Below are 22,827 nucleotides of genomic sequence, written 5' to 3'. Positions count from 1 at the left end.
GACCCCCCTACCACTGAAGTCTGGCTGCGCCCCTGTTTCACACCCTAACAAAATAGCCCTTGACAAAATGGCCCCTCCCACAAAACAACCCTTGACAAAATAGCCCCTACACAAAACAGCCCCCTAAGAAAAAAACACATCACAAAAAAATATAATAAACTTCAAGTGAAATCTTCACTGATAAAGACTCCTACCAGCATTCAATTGCATAAAGCTTATATAAATAAAATTCTATAGCTACAAACTGGTATTCAAATCTGTTCTGCTATTTAAAGAAACGATTCTTCCATCAACATGCTAATTAAAAAAAAACCCAATATTGTCATCATTTTCATAGTCTTACCAACCTTATCCTGTTTGCTAAATAGTAGTAGTAATGATTATTAGGAAAAAAATGCAGTCCCATATTCTGGGCAGCCTGATCGGGCCCTTTTGTCGGGGAGCTAACTTGTCAAGGATTATATTGTGAGAAAGGTCGTTTTGACAGTGGCTGTTATGTCAGGGACTATTATATCGGGAGATTTTTTTGTTTGCAGCTTTTTTGTCAGGGCTATTTTGTCGGGGCCATTTTGACCAGGTACCCAATCGGAGATTAAGAAGGTGCAGTGGAAAGAAAGAAATTGCGCATCACTTCTTCTACTAACCTATAAATGTACTCACTCTGCTGCTCCCCAGTATCTCTCCACACTCGTCCTTCCCTACACCCCTTCCTGTGCACTCCGCTCCATGGATAAATCCTTCTTATCTGTTCCCTTCTCCACTACTGCCAACTCCAGACTTCGCGCCTTCTGTCTCGCTGCACCCTACGCCTGGAATAAACTTCCTGAGCCCCTACTCCTTGCCCCATCCTTGGCCACCTTTAAATCTAGACTGAAAACCCACCTCTTTAACATTGCTTTTGACTCGTAACCACTTGTAACCACTCGCCTCCACCTACCCTCCTCTCTTCCTTCCCGTTCACATTAATTGATTTGATTTGCTTATTTTATTTATTTTTTTGTCTATTAGATTGTAAGCTCTTTGAGCAGGGACTGTCTTTCTGCTATGTTTGTGCAGTGCTGCGTATGCCTTGTAGCGCTATAGAAATGCTAAATAGTAGTAGTAGTAGTAGTAATCACTAACCTAATTAAAAGAATTTCCAAGCACACCTTGATGCGTTGCCTGTGCAGCTCTCTTTGGCACAGTGCAATTATCATGATGATCAGTTGCAATAAATTTAAGAGATTCTGACCATATCCAACATACCCTGGTTTATGAGGGAAGTTCATTCCTGTGCAAAACTAACCCGTTGGAAGATATTACCCCGAGTCTGAGAAATAAAAGACACATTCAACTGAACTTCTAAATCTGTCCAAAAGTAAACATATTAAGAGGTCATTTATTATAAGTTAGCAGTACCTTGTTCCTCAGGGCCCCATTTTATTCTCATGGGCCCTAAAGCAGGTACCGCAGGCACTGTACCAAGGGCGTGCGAGCAGTGAGGCTGCACAGGGCACAGATAAAGGGGAGTGCAATATTGCTTCCAGCCCACCATCTCCTCTCATTGGCAGTGGTGAAATGGGTGGGGTGGGGGACACCAGTGAGCAGTTGCAGAGGGCAAAAGTGTATCTCAATATAGTTCTGGTAGCATGGTCTAAGCATTAGTGAATGAGGCCCTAAATTAATTATAGCTTGCTTTATCATTAATTATAGAGTCCTTTTACTAAGGCCTGCTTTTAACTCCTAACCCTTACTCACTTGTTCAGTACCCATGTTTTATCATTCCCACCTTAGTAATTCCCTTATCTCTTATTTGTCCTGTTTGTCTGTCCTGATTAGATTGTAAGCTCTGTCGAGCAGGGACTGTCTCTTTGTGTCCAGTATACAGCAGTGCATACATCTAATAGCATTATAGAAATGATAAGTAGTAGTAGAATTTGGGATTAAAAGAGAAAAACTTCCAAAAAGTGGCATAAATCTGCATTTGGACATTTTTCTCACAAAAACTTCCAAATTGGTATTTTCAAAACCACTTTTTAGACGTTTTTCTATGAAGTCCATCAGCAGTGCATTCAAATCCCAAGGGGGTGTGTCAGGGGCTAGTAGTCTTTGGGATTCCGGAGTCTTGTTACTCTTTGGGATTCTGCATGGTATGTTGCTACTCTTTGGGATTCCGGAATCTTGTTACTCTTTGGGATTCTGCATGGAATGTTGCTACTCTTTGGGATTCCGGAATCTTGCTACTCTTTGTCCTTATCCCTTATTTGTCCTGTTTGTCCTAATTAGATTGTAAGCTCTGTTGAGCAGGGACTATCTCTTTATGTCCAGTGTACAGCGCTGTGTACGTCTAGTAGCGCTATAGAAATTATAAGTAGTGGTAGTAGTAAGGCATGCTAATGGATTTAGCGCATGCTAATGATTAGCATGCACTAAATGCCATGCAGCCTATAGGAGCATAATGGACCGCATGGCATTTAGCTTGCATTAATTGTTAAATCTGCTAAATCTGTTGGTGCTCCTTTGCAAAAGGACCCCTATATAATTTAAGCACAAATGACCTGATTCATCAAGATATTTTCTCATATTTGATAACTCAGTTTTACTTAACACACCAAGGTAAGGTACAATCTGCCGTAGGCACTGACTGGGGGAAGCCAGAGTGAACCAGGCCCTAGGCATATCTATTCCATAAACTAACTCATTTATTTTTCCATCAGACTCAACCATATTAAAAAAACCTACAAAGACGGCAAAACGGTGGAAGCTTTGAGAGGTAAGTCCGTTAATTAGTTTTTCCTTCCTAGACTTTTGCTTTGCTACACATCATTGTTGGTTTCTTCTGTTGAATCAGGTTTGACATTTGACATCTACGAAGACCAGATCACTGCAATTCTCGGTCACAGCGGCGCTGGGAAAACAACACTGTTAAATATACTCAGTGGACTCTCCCCTTGTACAGATGGTAAGATCACACAGTGTGGCCTGATAAACAGATAGGATATGAATGGATTCTTTTTTCTGGTTTTTGTCATATGGTAGTCCCGGGAGAAGAATAAGGTGATGGTACGTTCACAATTGGAAAACATCAAATCTGAGTTTCTAAAATCGCGATTTGGACTTTTTTTTTTTTTTTAATTTAGAAAAATGTCCAGTTGCCACTTTATGCCATTTTTGAGAGGTTTTCCTGTTTTGAAAATAAGCCCCTTAATGTGCACACAAATGGCGCGGTTGCTTCTTCGGATTTAGCTAACACCTTTTTCGGTAGTAGCTTAAGGTGGGTGTGAGGGAGTAGATGGTATAGGCAGTGGCGTTCCTAGGGGGGCGGACACCCGGGGCGGCGCCCCACCACGCCCCCACGGGTGCAGCACCCCCCCGCCGATGCAGCGCAGACCACCCCCCCCCCCGGGTGCAGCACCCCCCCCCCGATGCAGCGTGGACCCCCCCCCCCCGGGTGCACGCCGCTGGGGGGGGGTGCCGCAGCGCGCGCCTGCTCAGAGTTCCCTGACTTCCCGCGTTCGCTGCAGCTCCCTTGCTCTGACCCGGAACAGGAAGTAACCTGTTCCAGGGCAGAGGGAGCTGCAGCGAACGCACGAAGTCAGGGAACTCTGAGCTGGCGCGCGCCGCGGCACCCCCCCAGAGGCGTGCACCCGGGGCGGACCGCCCCCCCCTTGGTACGCCACTGGGTATAGGGAACAGTACTCCCTGACTGTTGATACAGTTCAGCCACCTTGCAGTAGGAGGTGCTAGTCTGCTGAGGCTGAGCCTGAACCAGAGGGGCGGGGCTCAGGCCAGGAGGGTGTTAAATTCCCTGAGCCAGAACAGTTCAGAGAGGCCCCGATACAGAGGTTTCCACCAGGGAGACCCTGAGAGGAGAGAAGCCGTCCTGGAGTAAGGGTCTCCATAGCATGTAAGTAAGCTACCAGAACCTGATACAAGGTAGGCTAAACTTGACTTTTAAGCTGTATAAGGATACCGTTGAGATCTGGTGGGAGTCAGACCCCTGTGGTAAAGCCTGGCAATGAAAGGTGTATATGTTAAAGCCAGTAGTTTACAAGCCTGCACAGCTGGCTCTAGATTAATAGAGCCTATACTTGTTGTTCATGTACCTATGGAATAACAGGCTGCAGTAACGGTTTAATAAGAGTTTTGTTTCACTTCCCCTTGGTCTGGCTGTATGTTTATAAGGGCCTCCAGCTAGGGTTACCATATTTTGTCCCCCAAAAAGGAGGACACATGCCCCGCCCCACCACACACCCACCCCGCCACTTTCACACCCTCGCTCCGCCCCTGTCACATTTTCCCCTCCCCCTGTCACATACCCCGTCGCCCTCCCTCCCCGTCACCCCCTTCCCCTTACCTTACTACTGCCCTGGTGGTCTAGTGACCTCTTCGGGGCAGGAAAGAGCCCCCTCTTTCCTGCCCAGAGCGCTGCCCTGCATGCATTCTTCCTGTTGGTGATCTCGGCGCCGATTCAAAATGGCCGCCGAGAGTTGAAGTCTCTCGCGAGGTCACTTCAACTCTCGGCGGCCATTTTGAATCGGCGCCGAGGATCACCAACAGGAAGGATGCATGCAAGGCAGCGCTCCGAGCAGGAAAGAGGGGGCGGAAGGCGGCAGAGGTCACTAGACCACCAGGGCACTAGTAAGTAAGGGGAGGGGAGGCTAGCAATCTGGCCATTTGCCCAGAAATCCGGACAAACGGGCAGATTGGCAAAGCCCGCCCGTTTGCCCGGACATGCCCTCAAAAAGAGGACATGTCTGGGTAAATCTGGACATATGGTAACCCTACCTCCAGCCCATCTCGGTTCATGCATTATCACAGTGGGTTACATTCCCATATTATAGAAGAGGGTAATCTATGCACCCAAGTGCCATTATTTGCAAGCCAGCATTTACACTGGTTATAGCGGGCATAACTGTCATGACAAAAGTTAGATGAGAGATCCACATTAAGGTAGCATTTTGAAAAGGGTAATCTGTGCAGAACACCAGTGACGATCCCAGGTCGGCTGCCACCCGGGGCGGATCGCCGATATACCCCCCCCCCCTGGTGCAATGAGGCCCCCCCCCCTCCCCGGTGCATTTTTACCGGTGCAGCGTGCACCCGGGGCGGACCGCCCCCACCGCCCCGCCCTTGGTACACCGCTGCAGAACACCCTTTACAGAATACTATGTTAGTGTGGATCTTCCCGGTGGTTAACTTTGACTGCCGTTTACTGAATTTCACCCTAAGTGTTTTCTTGCATTTTTCTTCCATTTGTTTGCTGTTTGATAGCTTTTGCTGCTGTTTCCTGTGTGTGGGATCAAGCTGTAAACCATCTGTATTCCTAAAGGTTGAACAAATAGCTGGGGAGACTAAGATGTCCAGATGTGAGGAGAAAGGAAGGAGGATTTCCATCCCAGTGTCACAGAAATAAGACAAATCTGTGTGTGCTTAAAACGGATCTGTACAATGTTCCTGTTGTTCTGCAGGAAATTGTAAATTAGAAACAAGCTTGTTAAGAACATAAGGGTTGCAATACTGGGACAGACCGAAGGTTCATGAAGCCCAGTATCCCGTTTCCACCAGTGACCAATGCAGGTCACAAGTATCTGGCAACATCCCAAAACAGTACAATACATTTTATGCTGCTTATCCTAGAAATAAGCAGTGGATTTTCCCAAGTCCATCTTAATAATGGCTTACGGACTTATGGACTTTTAGGAAAATAGCCAAAACATTTTTAACCCTCCCCCCCCCCCCCCCCCCCCCCCCACTAAGTTAACTGTTTTAACCACATTCTCTGGCAATGAATTCCATTTTAATTACACGTTGAGTGAAGAAATATTTTCTCTGATTTGTTTTAAATTTACTACTTTGTAGCTTCATTGCGTGCCCCCTAGTCCTAGTATTTTTGGAAAGGGTAAACAAGCGATTCACGTCTACCCGTTCCACTCCATTCATTATTGTATATCTCCCCTCGGCCGTCTTTTCTCCAAGCTGAACAGCCCCAGCCGCTTTAGCCTTTCCTCATAGGGAAGTCATTCCACCCCCTTTATCATTTTCGTCCCCCTTCTTTGTACCTATTCTAATTACACTATATCTTTTTTTGAGATGTGGTGACCAGAATTGCACACTGTATTCAAGGTGAGGTCGCACCATGGAGCGATAGAAAGGCATTATAACATCCTCATTTTTGTTTTCCATTCCTTTCCTAATAATACCTAACATTCTATTTGCTTTCTTAGCCGCAGCAGCACACTGAGCAGAAGGTTTCAACGTATCATCAACGACGACACCTAGATCCCTTTCTTGGTCAGTGACTCCTAATGTGGAACCTTGTATCACATAGCTATAGTTTGGGTTCCTCTTTCCCACATGTATCACCTTGCAATTGCTCACATTAAACGTCATCTGCCATTTGGACGCCCAGTCTCCCAGTCCCGTAAGGTCCTCTTGCAATTTAACACCTTTGGATAATTTTGTGCCATCATCAAATTTAATTACCTCACTGGTTATTCCCAAATCTAGATCATTTATAAATATGTTAAAAAGTGGTGGTGCCAGCACAGACCGCTTCGGAACCCCACTATCTACCTTTCTCCATTGAGAATACTGACCATTTAACCCTACTCTCTGTTTTCTATCTTTTAACCAGTTTTTAATCCACAATAGAACACTACCTCCTATCCCATGACTCTCCAATTTGTCTCTGGAGTCTTTCATGAGATAACAGAAAAAAGACCTGCACGGTCCATCCAGTCTGCCCAACAAGACAACTCATATGTGCTACTTTTGTGTCTACCCTACTTTGATTTGTACCTGTGCTCTTCAGGGCACAGACCGTATAAGTCTGCCCAGCACTATCCCCGCCTCCCAACCACCAGCCCCGCCTCCCAACCACCGCCTCTGGCACAGACCGTATAAGTCTGCCCAGCACTATCCCCGCCTCTTTGTCAAATGCTTTTTGAAAATCCATATGCACAGTATCGACCAGCTCACCTTTATCCACTTGTTTGTTCACCCTTCAAAGAAATGTAGTAGATTGGTGAGGCAGGATTTCCCTTCACTAAATTCGTGTTGGCTTTGTCTCATTAATCCATGCTTTTGAATATGCTCTGTTCTTTATAGTAGTCTCTACCATTTTGCCTGGCATTGACATCAGGCTCTCCAGTCTTTTATTTCCCTGATCACCTGTGGAAACCTTTTTAAAAATTGTTGTTCTTTTGGCCACCATCCAGTCTTCCGGTACCATGCTTGATTTTAAAGATAAATCACATATTAGTAACAATAGCTCTGCAAGTTCATTTTTCAATTGTATTAATACTCTGGGATGTATACCATCCAGTCCAGTTGATTTGCTACTCTTCAATTTGTCAAATTGCCCTATTAACATCTTCCAGGCTTACAGAGAATTGATTCAGTTTCTCTGACTTGTCAGCATTGAATACCATTTCTGGTACTGTTATCTCTCCCACATCTTCCTTGGTGAAAACCAAACCAAACACTTATATCACTCCATGGTGCGACCGCACCCTGGTCGCCGCATCTTAAGAAAGATATAGCAGAATTGGAAAAGGTGCAGCGAAGGGCGACTAAAATGATAGCGGGGATGGGACGACTTCCCTATGAAGAAAGACTAAGGAGGCTAGGGCTTTCCAGCTTGGAGAAGAGACGGCTGAGGGGAGACATGATAGAGATATATAAAATAATGAGTGGAGTGGAACAGGTGGATGTGAAGCGTCTGTTCACACTTTCCAAAAATACTAGGACTAGGGGGCATGTGATTAAACTACAGTGTAGTAAATTTAAAACAAATCGGAGAAAATGTTTCTTCACCCAACGCATAATTAAACTCTGGAATTCGTTGCCAGAGAACGTGGTGAAGTGGTTACCTTGGCAGAGTTTAAAAAGGGGTTAGACGGTTTCCTAAAGGACAAGTCCATAAACCACTACTAAATGGACTTGGGAAAAATCCACAGTTCCAGGAATAACATGTATAGAATGTTTGTACGTTTGGGAAGCTCGCCAGGTGCCCTTGGCCTGGATTGGCAGCTGTCGTGGACAGGATGCTGGGCTCGATGGACCCTTGGTCTATTCCCACTATGGCATTACTTATGTACTTATGATTTGGAAGCAAAAGATGAAACAAGAAACACTTGTACACTTCAGAAACAATACTTCATATTTATGGTATTGCAGGACATAGCATTTCAATTTATAGTTGTACTGTTGTCGCTGTTTCTCCTAAATCATTGTAGTCAATGACTGGGATAAAATATTAGCCACAAGGAAGTAATGGCATTCACATGTCTATATCACATACATGTGTATAATTACTGATTTCAGAAAGCCGTTCCTTACATGCGGAGATCTACACCACGCAAAGATTTGGGTGCAGTTTCAGTGTGCCAGTCATTCCCAATTAACAAAGGGGATAGATGTTTGTAGGGAAAAAGGTCCACATTGTGTTTCACAGCAGAGTGGATGAAAGAGGTTGGAGATTTTATTACAGTTCTTCAAAATGACTCTTTTTGAAGAAATGTAATAAAATCTCCAACCTCTTTTGTCTACTCTGCTGTGTTATTGCTTGCTCTTTCTCCTTGCGGAGCATGCTCACTTGTTCGTTTGCTGTTTCACGTTGTGTTTCACACCAGCTCTTGTTGTGGTCCGTGTTACACCAGGTCCTTGTTTTGCTATTCCTGCTTTGAGGGTGTCTTTCTGAACCTCGCTGCATTTCACTCTGAGATGTATACCATCCAGCCCAGGCGATTTGCTACTCTTCAATTTGAATGGTGTTTGTTCAAACAGTCTCTGTGGGATGCTGCTGTTTGAAGAAACAGCTTGCCTTTGTGAAAAGCACGTTCAATAATTAAACTAGCAAGTATAACTCTCTATCATTTTTCTACGGAGGAAAAAGACTTCAGATGTTCAACGATCTTTGCTCCTAGGAACAATAGACCATTGCATACATCTATCCGCTATTGGGGAATATTCCCTTGTGGATAATAGTTTGAGCTCCTCATAAGTCTTTAAAAAACCTCCTTATACGTGGACTGTAAATTTAAACGTTACTTATCTGGGCTCTTAAAGACCACTGCGGCCGGGCACGCTCTACAGAAAATTTCCGTTTCACTTCAGGCTTCTTAAGGAGCGAGTTCCCTGCCCATAATACAGCCCTAAAATCAATAATGCATATAACATCATTTTAGAGAGGAAAAAAAGGTTGCTGATACTGGAGATTAAAGCATAAGGGATCCCACTTACCGTATGATCTCTTGCCCTCCTTTCTAAGGATAGTGATACTAAAATGGCCGCCACTTTTATCCACAAGGGAATATTCCCCAATAGTGGATAGATGTATAGTGGATAGAAAAGCTACGAGAATGGTAAGGGATTTGCGTTACAAGACGTATGAAGAGAGACTTGCTGACCTGAACATGCATACCCTGGAGGAAAGGAGGAACAGGGGTGATATGATACAGACATTCAAATATTTGAAAGGTATTAATCCGCAAACGAACCTTTTCCGGAGATGCGAAGGCGGTAGAACGAGAGGACATGAAATGAGATTGAAAGGGGGCAAACTCAAGAAAAATGTCAGGAAGTATTTTTTCACTGAGAGAGTAGTGGATGCTTGGAATGCCCTCCCGCAGGAGGTGGTGGAAAAGAAAACGGTAACGGAATTCAAACATGCGTGGGATAAACATAAAGGAATCCTGTTCAGAGGGAATGGATCCTAGGGAGCTTAGCCGAGATTGGGTGGCAGAGCCGGTGGTGGGAGGCGGGGATAGTGCTGGGCAGACTTATACGGTCTGTGCCAGAGCCGGTGGTGGGAGGCGGGACTGGTGGTTGGGAGGCAGGGATAGTGCTGGGCAGACTTATACCGTCTGTGCCAGAGCCGGTGGTGGGAGGCGGGACTGGTGGTTGGGAGGCGGGGATAGTGCTGGGCAGACTTATATGGTCTGTGCCAGAACTGGTGGTGGGAGGCGGGGCTGGTGGTTCGGAGGCGGGGATAGTGCTGGGCAGACTTGTACGGTCTGTGCCCTGAAAATGACAGTTACAAATCAAGGTAAGGTATACACAAAAAGTAGCACATATGAGTTTATCTTGTTGGGCAGACTGGATGGACCGTGCAGGTCTTTTTCTGCCGTCATCTACTATGTTACTATGTAGTGGATAGATGTATGCAATGGTCTATTGTTCCTAGGAGCAAAGATCGTTGAGCATCTGAAGTCTTTTTCCTCCGTAGAAAAATTATAGAGAGTAATTCTCGCTAGTTTAATTATTGAACGTGAGTTTGTCAGCACGTGCCAGTAGAGGTTTAAAATGTTACTTTGTGAAAAGCAGCAAGATGCATAAAGTCCCACTTGAAGCAGGAATACCAAGACAAGGGCCTTGTCGGGGATCCTGAACAGCATTCTTAAGCTAAGAATACTTTACTTGGAGTAAAAGACTGGTAAAATAGAAAAAGCAAAGAGTATTTTTTAGATGTATGATTGATTCAGCTGAGCTCTAGCGCTCAGGAATGACCTGCAAATTGTTTTGAGGCACCAAGCTGGTTTTTTTCTCTCCTTTCACAACAGTGTTTCTGGCTATATTGTGTTGTTTTAGGATTTGCCAGCAATTTATTGGGTGTACATGGTAGCTAAAGCCAGAGCACCAAATCCCATCCAACTCGGGTAACTTTCCTACAGAGGTCAATGTCATGGAAAGGGATTCAGGGCAATTTCAGCACAATTTAACATTGTCAAATGAACTGTCGTTAGCCAACTTGGAAACCAGTTTCTAATGTACCTACAGAGCAAGATTTATGAGAACAATCCCCTAGAAAGACATTGTCATATTTCTCCTGTGCCTGTTTCAAATTTCGTAGGCTCCGCATCGATTTATGGATACAAGTTAAACAATACAGAGGACCTGGCAGAACTCAGGAAAAAAATCGGTGTTTGTCCGCAGTTTGATGTCAAGTTTGATGTTCTTACCGTGAAAGAAAATTTAAGGCTTTTTGCGAAAATCAAAGGGATTCCTTCAAAAGAGGTGGAAAATCAGGTACTGTATACAGTAGTAAGTGTAACTGCTAGAGAAGAAGCCCAGTATGTATTTCCTTCACAGTCTCAAAGAAATGTGTTTCACCAGGATTTTAAAAGATCTAGGTGGTAGTATTCATGGTTGGAGCGCAGATTAAGGGAGCATAGGAAGTCTGGAAATTTGGACTAGACAGAGGCCTAATTGGTTTTGGTGGCTGCAGTGATGTGCTGGAGCCAGCTTGCACCAGTTCACAAGAGCCGTTTGTTAATTTTTTAAAGAATTTTTGCAGCCTGTTGTTGAAGTAGCTACTTTAACAACTGTCTCCCAAAATTTGGTCTCTGGTCCAGTGGCGTTCCTAGGGGGGCTGACACCCGGGGCGGATCGCCGATGCGCCCCGCCCCCCTGGAACAGCGCGACGCCCCCCCGGCAATAGAACCCCGATCTCCCAGTGAAAGAACCCCCCCCCCCCCCTGGGTGCACGCCGCTGGGGGGGGGGTGCCACGCGCCTGCCGGCTCTTCGTTTTCATGCTCCCTCTGCCCCGGAACAGGAAGTACCCTGTTCCGGGGCAAAGGGAGCATGAAAACGAAGAGCCGACAGGCGCGCGGCACCCCCTCCCCCAGCGGCGTGCACCCGGGGCGGACCGCCCCCCCCCCCCCTTGGTACGCCACTGCTCGGGTCCCCTCTCAGCATCGTTGTCCTCCTCCTCCTCTGTGGCTTGTTTGTGCATCTTTTCTCCCCACTGCCCGACCCTCCCCCCCCCCCCCATACAGCACCTCTCTGGCTCGCCTCGCTTTTTCCTCCCCTCGCACCAGTCCTTGCCTTTTCTTTTTGCCGCGGTTTAACTTTTTTTTAAGCAGTGCTGGCACACTTTGGCAAGATCAGGCTGCTTCAGCCAATCCCGGGGGCTTGGGGGCAGTACAGGCTGAAGGAAGGCCCCTGGGATTGGCTGAAGCAGCCTGCTCTTGCCAAAGTGTGCCAGCACTGCTTAAAAAAAAAATTAAGCACAGCAGAACAAGAAGAGGCAAGGAGCAGAGGTGTGAATGAGTTGCTGTATTCACATGGCCGTTCTTTATTGTCGGTAGCATTTTTATTTGATCTCACACAAACATTTTAAACATGCTGGCTTGTGCAGCATAGGGATGTACACAGAGGAAGAATTGCTTTGATCGGTTAGAGTGTCTTAATTTTTTAAATCAGTGTGTCATTGGGAGAAGCTGGTTATAGGGACTTCCTGTATTCCTGCAGAGATGTTAACAGACATAACATTATGAGAATCAGATTTACTATTTTTAAGTACAATTTAAAAAAAAAAATTAGGTTGAAACCTGGGAGCATTTAACATCTTTTTTTCCTGTGCCTGCATCAAAAGAAAAAGATAGCATGTAGGAACTAGGGGCTGGTGGTTGGGAGGTGGGGATAGTGCTGGGCAGACTTATACGGTCTGTGCCAGAGCCGGTGGTGGGAGGCGGGGCGGGTGGTTGGGGGGCGGGGATAGTGCTGGGCAGACTTATACGGTCTGTGCCAGAGCCGGTGGTGGGAGGCGGGGCGGGTGGTTGGGGGGCGGGGATAGTGCTGGGCAGACTTATACGGTCTGTGCCAGAGCCGGTGGTGGGAGGCGGAGCTGGTGGTTGGGAGGCGGGGATAGTGCTGGGCAGACTTATACGGTCTGTGCCAGAGCCGGTGGTGGGAGGCGGAGCTGGTGGTTGGGAGGCGGGGATAGTGCTGGGCAGACTTATACGGTCTGTGCCAGAGCTGGTGGTGGGAGGCGGGGCTGGTGGTTGGGAGGCAGGGATAGTGCTGGGCAGACTTATATGGTCTGTGCCCTGAAAAAGACAGGTACAAATCAAGGTAAGGTATACACAAAAATGGCACATGTGAGTTTATCTTGTTGGGCAGACTGGATGGACCGTGCAGGTCTTTTTCTGCCGTCATCTACTATGTTACTATGTTACTGTGTAGTCGCTTTTGTTTTGTGCATTGCAGTGGTATATTATAAACATGCACTTGCCTTTTTTATTACTACTATTTCAAAGACAGGTATTGAATAATGAGTGAAGGGCTTCTCTCATGCAGAAGTTCTGTCCAGAGTCAGTCTAAATGTGGCAACATTGTCCAGTTCAGCACACTATTAGCCAAGTTCATACAAAGTTAATTATGTTCAATGGAAAATAAATCTGTTGACTCAGACTGCTTGCTGTGTGAATATTCCATCACTGTTTCATTATTGCTACCAATCCTATATAATAATTCTCACCTCCAACCAGGGGCGTATCTGGAATCCGGCGGTAGGGGGGGCCAGAGCCAGAGAGGGGGGGCACATTTTTGCCTCCCCCCCCCCCCCGCCGCCGCCGCCGCCTCTCTCCACCCCCTCCCCGCCGTCAACCCTCCCCCGCTGCTTACTTTTGCTGGCGCCGAGGTCCGACCCGCAATCGCCGTTTTTCGTCTTCCTCCGTGGCCATGCTTCCAGGAAGTAACGCTGCAGTGCTGATTCGTTGAATCCAGTTCGGCGTCTGACGTCAGACGTCGAACTGGATTCAACGAATCAGCACTGCAGCGTTACTTCCTGGAAGCATGGCCACGGAGGAAGACGAAAAACGGCGATTGCGGGTCGGACCTCGGCGCCAGCAAAAGTAAGCAGCGGGGGAGGGTTGACGGCGGGGAGGGGGGCCAGGGCGAAATCTGCGGGGGCCCAGGCCCCTGTGGCCCCACGCAGATACGCCCCTGCCTCCAACGTTCTATGCTTGGGACCGTGGCTCCCTGGCTGCAAGTGGTCTGCGAGGCAGACACGCACGGACGTCACGCGTGTTTCCCTACTCCTCCTACTGCCTTGGAATCAGCTGTCACCCCCCCCCCCCCCCGCGCTATGGCCCCCTCGAAACCCACCCCCTCCCGCGAACCTGTCGACCCCCCCCCCCGGAACGCCGAAAACTGCCGCCGCCGTTGTTGTGCTACCTTCCCTTCCCTTCCCGTAGGTTATTCAATCATCTTCTTAGAAAGTTTAACTCCGTGCGTCAGACGTCAGACGCACAGAGTTAAACTTTCTAAGAAGATGATTGAACAACCTACGGGAAGGGAAGGGAAGGTAGCACAACAACGGCGGCGGCGGTGGCGGCAGTTTTCAGTGTTCCGGGGGGGGGGGATCGACAGGTTCGCGGGAGGGGGTGGGTTCGAGGGGGCCATAGCATGGGGGGGGGGGGGAATTGTCTGCCTAAGGCCCGTTTCCTACTAGTAATTACATATTAAGGGAATTTGCTTTAAACTTTGTTTTAATTCATTTATCCAATCCTTACATGCACATGCTTTTTAAACCTAAAGGTGAATCCTAAGGGTGGTTGAATAATTAGGTGTGAACTGTGTTTCTGACTTTACTTATTTTGGACTGCTTTGGGTCCTGCTGATCTGTACAGCTGCTGTCTGGAATTTTGGAAGATGGAAATGAGAAGATAATTAAGTTTTGGATGTATTATGTATGCGTCAGGTTTTGAATGTGCGTCTGCCAGAACTGGTTTTAGACATGGCTGGAACCCACAAAACAAAAAATCCTCACTCATTGGCCTTCAATCTCCAGAATAGCAGTGGTAAATCTCTAGCTTTGAGATGGGCCACCCTTGATGTATCTGGACTCCTTTACCTTTGCTGGCAGGGATACCGAGCCCCGCCGTCCAAATAAATGGACTGCCGCTGCTCCCCGCTGCTTGTTTCTGGTTCTAAGCAGCATGCCAGGACTTCTTGCGCATGTATGCATAAGAATTCCTGGCATGTTGCTCATTGCCGCCGCCCCCCCCCCCCAAAATCATCATCAACGCCGCCGCCGCCACCCCCTCCCGCCCACCCGAGGTACCTTGGCTGGCCCTGCCAGCTGCAGGCAGTATGGCTTCTTCTTCTGCCCAGCACTGCCTGCCCCTGCGGCTACTTTCCTCAGGTCACACATGCTCAGTCTCAAAACTGAGCATGCGTGGCCTGAGGGCCCAGCGGCTGCTAGGCAGGCAATGCAAGGGGAGCCCGGCGCCGGAGTTTTCTCTCTCCTGCTGCTGTTGGGACACGATCACTCGAGTCCTGTCAGGAGCAGGAAAGAGAGAGAGACCCCTGCGCCGGACCCCCCCCCCCCCCCCCCCGGAGGTCTTGGCCCAGGGAATTTTTTGCACCCCCCCCCCCTCTCGGCGGCATGGGTTTTGTGTGCAAGCAGGTCCATTTACTAAGCCACGTAAGCGTCTACGTGCGCCCAATGCATGCCAAAATGGAGTTACCACCTGGCTACCGCGTGGCTCTTCTGTTAATTTCAATTTTTTTGCATGTGTGTGATAGTCGCATCCGAAAAATAATTTTTATTTTCAGACGCGTGTATTGGACACGTGCCAAAGTGGCATTTGGCACGCATAGGTCATTACCGCACAGTTACCGCATGAGACTTTACTGCTAGGTCAATGGCTGGCGGTAAGGTCTCAGACCCAAAATGGACGCGCGCCGATTTTCATTTTGCCGCACGTCCATTTTCAGCAAAAACTTTAAAAAGGCCTTTTTTTACAGGCGCACTGAAAAATGGGCCTGCGCGCACCCAAAACCCACGCCTACACTACCGCAGGCCATTTTTCAGCGCACCTTAGTAAAAGGACCCCAGAATCTCTTAAGGAGAGGAAGGGACTGGAGGGCTTAGTAGTTGGTGTAGATGGGCAGACTGGAAAGACTGTTTGGACTGTTTCCATGATATTTCAGACTTTGGTATGCCTTTTTTGTAGATAAAACACATTATGACTATGTTGGAAATAAATAATATTCAAGATACACAAGCCAAGTCCTTAAGTGGTGGCCAGAAGAGGAAGTTGACCTTTGCTGTTGCTGTTCTGGGAGACCCACAGGTAAGAGTTGATTTGAGCCAACCAGCTTGCATAATTATTGTTCTGTGACCTTAGGACCAGGGCACGTTGCAGAACATTCAGCAAAATAAGAATGTCTCTCCAGTTTGTGGGTAGGATGGCTTTCCATCATCTACTACTACTACTATTTAGCATTTATATAGCGCTACAAAGCGTACGCAGCGCTGCACAAACATAGAAGAAAGACAGTCCCTGCTCAAAGCTTACAATCTAATAGACAAAAATAATAAAGTAAGCAAATCAATTAATGTGTAGAGGAAAGAGGAGAGGAGGGTAGGTAGAAGCGAGAGGTACAAGTGGTTACAAGTCAAAAGCAATGTTAAAGAGGTGGGCTTTCAGTCTAGATTTAAAGGTGGCCAAGGATGGGGCAAGGAGTAGGGGCTCAGGAAGTTTATTCCAGGCGTAGGGTGCAGCGAGTCAGAAGGAGCGAAGTCTGGAGTGGGCAGTAGTGGAGAAGGGAACAGATAAGAAGGATTTATCCATGGATTGGAGCGCACGAGAAGGGGAGTAGGGAAGGCCGAGTGTGGAGAGATACTGGGGAGCAGCAGAGTGAATACATTTATAGGTTAGTAGAAGTTTAAACAGGATGCGAAAACGGATAGGGAGCCAGTGAAGCGACCTGAGGAGAGGGGTAGTATGAGTAAAGCGACCCTGGCGGAAGACGAGACGGGCAGCAGAGTTTTGAACCGATTGGAGAGGGGAGAGGTGACTAAGTGGAAGGCCAGCAAGAAGCAGATTGCAGTAGTCTAAATGAGAGGTGACAAGGGTGTGGATGAGGGTTTTGGTAGAGTGTTCGGAAAGAAAGGGGCGGATTTTACGGATGTTGTAAAGAAAGAAACGACAGGTCTTGGCGATCTGCTGGATATGAGCAGAGAAGGAGAGAGAAGAGTCAAAGATGACTCCAAGGTTTCAAACTGAGGAGACAGGGAGAATGATAGAGCCATCAACAGAAATAGAAAATGGGGGGAGTGGGGAGGTGGGTTTGGGGGGAAAATGAGAAGCTCGGTTTTGGTCATGTTTAATTTCAGGTGGCGTTGAGACATCCAGACATCTGAGAAAAACTGTGCACGAAGAGAGATCAAAAGAAAATCATGTCCTTAGGATCCTAAGGTACCAATTGGACTTCCCACCCAGGAACAAGAAAATCAACGCCTTTTAAACCCTAGGTCCAATAAGAACAGGACAACATCGTATATATGAGGATTAGGTAAAGGGTTATGTGCCGAAAGGTACTTTGAAGAGGTGGGCTTGAAGTAAGGATTTGAAGATGGGCAGGGAGGGGGCTTGGCGTATGGGCTCAGGAAGTTTATTCCAAGCATGGGGTGAGGCAAGGCAGAAAGGGCAGAGCCTGGAGTTGGCAGTGGTGGAGAAAGGTACTGAGAGGAGGGATTTGTCCTGTGAGCGGAGGTTACGGGTAGGAACGCGTACGGGGAGATGAGGGAAGAGAGGTAATGAGGGGCTGCAGATTGAGTGCATTTGTAGGTTAGTAGGAGAAGCTTGAACTGTATACGGTATCTGATTGGGAGCCAGTGAAGTGACTTGAGGAGAGGGGTGATGTGAGCATATCGGTCTATGCGGAAGATAAGACGCGCGGCAGAGTTCTGGATGGATTGAAGGGGGGATAGAGATGGTTGAGTGGGAGGCCAGTGAGTAGTAGGTTGCAATAGTCAAGGCGAGAGGTAACGAGAGAGTGGACGAGGGTTCGGGTGGTCTATTTAGAAAGAAACGGGCGAATTTTGCTAATATAGAGAAAGAAGCGACAGGTCTTGGCTGTTTGTTGGATATGCGTAGAAAAGGAGAGGGAGGAGTCGAGGATGAGTCCGAGGTTGCTCAATGATGGGATAAATCCTAGTCACTTTTTGAATAGTGACACAGCCAGGGGGAATGGGGGGAATAACACAGCAGCTAGGTTATACCCTTCTGCCCGAGAGCTCGCCTGGTTAATTTTTGGTGATGAAACCTGTATATAGTTCATAAAAAATATATTAATGAATAGTTTCACGCATGCTTAAAGCTGGTTCGGGGGGAAATTATCAACGTGAGCTACTGTTAATCTCAGTTAATAGTAACCAGGTCTCATTGCATAAAATGGGATCTGTGATAAAATAACAGGCCCCCTGTTCAGCCAGCGGCCATCAGCGTTTTGCTGACCACTGCCAGGATTATCCCTGGAAATTCAGCGCTGGGTCATATCTGAACTCTGGAACTGAATTTCTGGGTATAAGCAGGGCCGCCGAGAGACTAGGCCGGGCCCTGGGCAAGGCCCCCCCCCCCCCCCTGCTGCTGTGGCCCCCCCATCGCTCCCCCCACTGCATTTTATTAATAGAATATCATAGCATTTTTTAGATGATATTCCATTAATAAAGTTTGTTCTTTCCACTGATCCGCTTTGTGGGTTTCCATCTTGGAGTTTGCGGATCGGCTGCCTTGCTGTTTTCTGGAAAATGGCGTACAGGTGAAAAGGAGGCTTAGAAGGGCCTTTTTACTAAGCCGCCTAGGGGCCTACACGCAGGGCCCTGCCAAGGGTCTGTGGCACCCCCCTGCAGAAGATCAGTTGGCGCCCCCAGCGCCCCCCGCAGACGAACAGTTGGCGTGCGCGTGCCCCCTCCCCCCCCCCGTGAAAATGATTGCTGCCCTCCCATCCATGCTCCTCTCTCCCCTGCCCTCCCGCTCCCATGTCCCAACTGCCCACCCTCTTCTCCCCCCACAAGATCCCTTTTAAATTTACCTCCGTCCGGCAGCGAAGGCGCAGCGTCAGTGAAGGAGGTGGCGCTCCCGATGTCTCTACTAGTCTTCCCTTCGCTCAATGTCCCACCTTCTTCTAACGTCATTTCCTAATACCTAATATTGAGCAGTAGGTAGCTGGCTATCCCCTGCTGAATGTACCATTTAACCGGTCAGGTGCCATTCCTGGCCGGTTAAATAGTTTTGAGTGTCGGGAGGAAAGTTGTTGCCAAAGCCTTGAATGTTTTAGCATCTTCCTCTTCCCGAACCTCCTTAGGCAGCTCATTCCGATAACATGGTGCCAACCAGAAAAATGCTGTCTTAGAGGTCCACCGATAACATACAAGCAATCGATGTGGCGCCATTAAGCTGATGTATGATCAACTTCTGTTCCTCCCTTAAAACACCTGTTGGGGCAGTAAAGTATGTTCTTGATAAATATTATTTTAGAAACACAGAACTCCAGTTTGTAGGATCCTTTCGTCTCTCTGGTGATGGAGCTCATACTCCTTTTCTTTTGGCAGGTATTGCTCTTAGATGAGCCGACCTCAGGGCTGGATCCCAACTCCAGATACTTCTTATGGACTCTACTGAAAGAGCGTAAAGCGGGACGGGCCACTTTGCTGAGCACCCAGTTCATGGATGAAGCTGACATATTGGCTGGTGAATGTTGTCCCTTCTTATAAACCTGAAAATTACTAAGGCACAGCGAAAAATGGCCTATGCTGGTGCAAGTGCGTGCTTTGGCCACGCGCAAGTCCATTCCTCAGTGCGCTTGCACAAAAGGCCTTTTGCTTTGTGTCCGAAAATGGACGTGTGGCAGAATTAAAACCAGCGGGCATCCATTTTCGGCATGAGACCTTACCGCCACCCGTTGATTTAGCGGTAAGGTGTCCTGCGTTAACCGGGCAGTAATTGTCAGCGCACGTACACTGCCGATTGCCATCAGGTAAGCGCCACACGGTAGAAAATTTCTACCGCGTGGTTTGGACGCGCGTCAAAAATGGAATTACCGCCCAAGGCACGTGGTAGCCAGGCGGTAGTTCCAATTTGACACGCATTCTACGCACGTAGGCACCTACGTGTCTTAGTAAAAGGGCCCCTTAGAATTTGGATAACCTAAGGGAGTCTGTCTACTGAGCATTAGGGTGCAATTCAGTAATTTGTCGCCCAAAGTTAGGCGCCAGGAGGATCTGAGCTAAGGGTGCTCTGCATGGAACTACCTTTACAGAATATAGTGATACCTCGGTTTTCGTCGATAATCCGTCCGAAAACAATCGGCGAATTCCGAAACCGACGAAAACCGAGGCAATCATCAGGGGAAGGCTCAAACCCTTCAAAATCTCTCTCATGCACACATCCTGGGCAAAACCAACGCCACACTGAGCAGGAGAACGCGTGGGTCGCCCTTTGTTTTCGCAAAATTAGCAGCGAGGTCATGTAGGCACGTCGACGAAATCCGAGACAAATTTTTGCGAAAACAATCGGCGAAATCTGAAACCGACGATAACCAAAGTCAACGAAAACCGAGGTATTACTGTACTAGTGTAGTGTGTGTTTCACATTTAACTCTGGACGCAAGCACTTATGCCCATCAAAGACTGGTGTAAATGCCGGCGTCCAATTAATGGCAGTTAGGCGTGTAAATGATATTATTCTGTAATTTTGCACTTAAATTCTGGGAACGTCCCTGACCCGCCCATGCCCCTTCCTTGGCCACACCCCCCAAGTTACGCACTATGAAATTTAGGTGCTCATGTTATAGAAAAGGGCTTAAGATGGATCCGCATGTAACTCCCAATTACTGCTAATTAAGTTCCTGTTAACACTAGGTTCTTGATACTTAAAATCTAATTAGCCAATTAGTTTACAAACAGGGCAATTGTCCTGGGCCTCCATGTCACTGGGGGGCCCCAAACCTGCTTGAAGTTGAAAGAGGGACAGTATGCAAGCAAGCTTTGGGGTGCCCCTTCCCTAGCATCTGCCCTGGGCCCCATCATGTCTAGCACCAACCCTGCAGGTAGGCCCGGGAGGCCTATCCTGTAGGAGGCAGTGGCGTAGCCACAGGTGGGCTGGGGTGGACCAGGGCCTACCCACATAGGGCTCAGGCCCACCCAACAGTAATACACATTTAACAGTAGCTGGTGGGGATCCCAATCTCTGCCAGCTGAAGACTTCCCCCTGATGGTAACGAAAACGCTACTCTCCATGATACCGGCACCTGCACATTCTCAGTTTTCAGCGCCTGCCTGCTGCAGACTGCTTTTCCACCAGCTGAGATATTTTTTTTGGTGGGGTGGAGAACACTTGGTGCCCACCCACTTCTTGCCTAGGCCCACCCAAAATCTGCTGTCTGGCTATGCCCCTGGTAGGAGGAGGGGGGGTTAGCTTGATCAGGGGGAGGAGGTGGGAGAGAGGCTTGGTGCTGCTGGGGAGGGGTTATCGGCACTGGAAGGGGGGGGGATCGGGGGGGGGGGGGGGATCAGCACCAGAATTAGAGAAGGGGGTGATCTAAAGGACTAAGGGCATTTTTAAATGTTATGCGGGTCCAGGCCAACCTTCAGCTGTGGCCTGCATAACTGTGTTATGTGGACCCTAATGGATATCAGCCGGGACCCGCATAAGCTCCGGCGGTCACTGTTTCCGTAATTAGCCCCGGATACGTAGTGCCGGTGCCTGCACATGGCCCAGAATTAAATATCTGGGGTCAATTATAACTCCTTTTGAAAACTGACCCAGTTTTTACACTAGCAAAATAGTCGGTTGTAAAACCCTTTCTTACACTCTTTCCTTGTAGATCGAAAAGCGGTGATCTCCCACGGAAGGTTAAAATGCATTGGTTCTTCTCTGTATTTGAAGAGAAAATGGAACGTTGGTTATCACTTGAGGTAATAGCACTGCTTTTTGTTTAAACTCAGGGTTACCATATTTTGTCCTCTGAAAAAGAGGACACATGCCCCGCCCCTTTTGCATCCTCACCCCGCCCCCCCGGGTCACTTATTCCCCTCCCCTTACTTACTATCTACTGCCCTGGTGGTCTAGTGACCTCTTCAGGGCAGGAAAGAGCCCCCTCTTTCCTGCCCGGAGCGCTGCCCTCACGAGGCTACTTCAACTCTCGGCGGTCATTTTGAATCCCGAGACCGTCACAGCAACAGGATGCAGGGCAAGGGCAGCGCTCCGGGCAGGAAAGCGGGGGCTCTTTCCTGCCCCAAAGAGGTCACTAGACCACCAGGGCAGTAGATAGTAAGTAAGGGGAGGCTAGGATAGGCCCGCCGTCCGCCCGCCCGCCCGCCCGCCCGTTTGTCCAGAAATCCGGACAAACGGGCGGACTGCCAAAATCCGCCCGGACATGCCCTCAAAAAGAGGACATGTCCGGGTAAATCCGGACATATGGTAACCTTATTTGAACTGGATAACGATTTGGGTGTTTTATCAAGCCTTTTGCCTTGTGCAAAACAGGCTGTACACATGGAGGATGCTTTTCACGTAGAGAAAGCTTCATAAAATTGAGAATTTATTTATGCAAAGTTATTCCTGCTATTTACATAGCAGCACTTACGCATTTAAGTTATAAAGATAGTTGTTGCCATGTAAACTTTTGGCCAGCCCCAAATCCAGCCCAAATTTAATCCGCATAATTTTGGCGTTATAGTGACTTATACGCCTAAAGTTAAGTGTATATTTAGTAGCAATTTACTACAAATGTACTTTGTGGCCTGCACCATTACCAATTGCGTAGGTGTTTTTCAGTGGCGACCCAGACTGGTATTCTGCACTAATTCTTTTGTTCCTTTTCTAAACACTTAAGCATGCAAATCGGCGAAACGTGTGATTCCGATAGAATGACATCTCTGGTCCAGCAGTACATCCCAGATGCCAAGTTATCAGGACAAAATAAAGAAGAGCTGATTTATGCTCTACCCTTTGAGAACGTGGACGCCTTTCCAGGTGACTATTACTGTCGGGGGGGGGGGGGGGGGAATGTTTTTGGAGAGGGGAGGGATATCTCTTCCGAATTTCCTTCTTTCTTGTCTAGCTCAGGGGCCCTTTTACTAAAGGTTTACTGTGCAGCAACTCGGAACGGCCGCCGGCGATAGTTCTGCCTCGAGCGTGTGCCATTTCTGGCGCAATGTAAAATAATTCCGCATTTTCTAGCCCGAGAGCCCTTACCGCCACCTCAGTGGGTGGCGGTATGGGCTCCCCTCCCCGCATGGGCCACATGGGAAGAATAATCTTACC

At 47.9% G+C, this 22,827-nt stretch overlaps 1 protein-coding gene across 3 annotated transcripts in view; it reads left to right on the top strand.

Moving 5' to 3' along the window:
- Nucleotides 1–22,827, top strand: part of LOC115458921 (ATP-binding cassette sub-family A member 9-like) — a 193,450-nt gene that overhangs the window by 54,087 nt on the left and 116,536 nt on the right. For all 3 annotated transcript variants that reach the window (XR_003940171.1, XM_030188774.1, XM_030188775.1), the window contains exons 11-17: nt 2,697–2,752; nt 2,831–2,941; nt 10,835–11,010; nt 15,727–15,846; nt 19,113–19,251; nt 21,386–21,476; nt 22,397–22,536. Coding sequence is in view for 2 of the 3 variants with exons in the window: in XM_030188774.1 (XP_030044634.1) it covers nt 2,697–2,752; nt 2,831–2,941; nt 10,835–11,010; nt 15,727–15,846; nt 19,113–19,251; nt 21,386–21,476; nt 22,397–22,536 (833 nt within the window). In the remaining variant the exon portion in view is untranslated. The remainder of the gene's footprint in view (nt 1–2,696; nt 2,753–2,830; nt 2,942–10,834; nt 11,011–15,726; nt 15,847–19,112; nt 19,252–21,385; nt 21,477–22,396; nt 22,537–22,827) is intronic.

This window comes from Microcaecilia unicolor, unplaced genomic scaffold, assembly GCF_901765095.1.
Source record: "Microcaecilia unicolor unplaced genomic scaffold, aMicUni1.1, whole genome shotgun sequence".
Lineage (NCBI taxonomy): Eukaryota > Metazoa > Chordata > Amphibia > Gymnophiona > Siphonopidae > Microcaecilia > Microcaecilia unicolor.
This window is presented reverse-complemented; position numbering and strand designations above follow the sequence as displayed.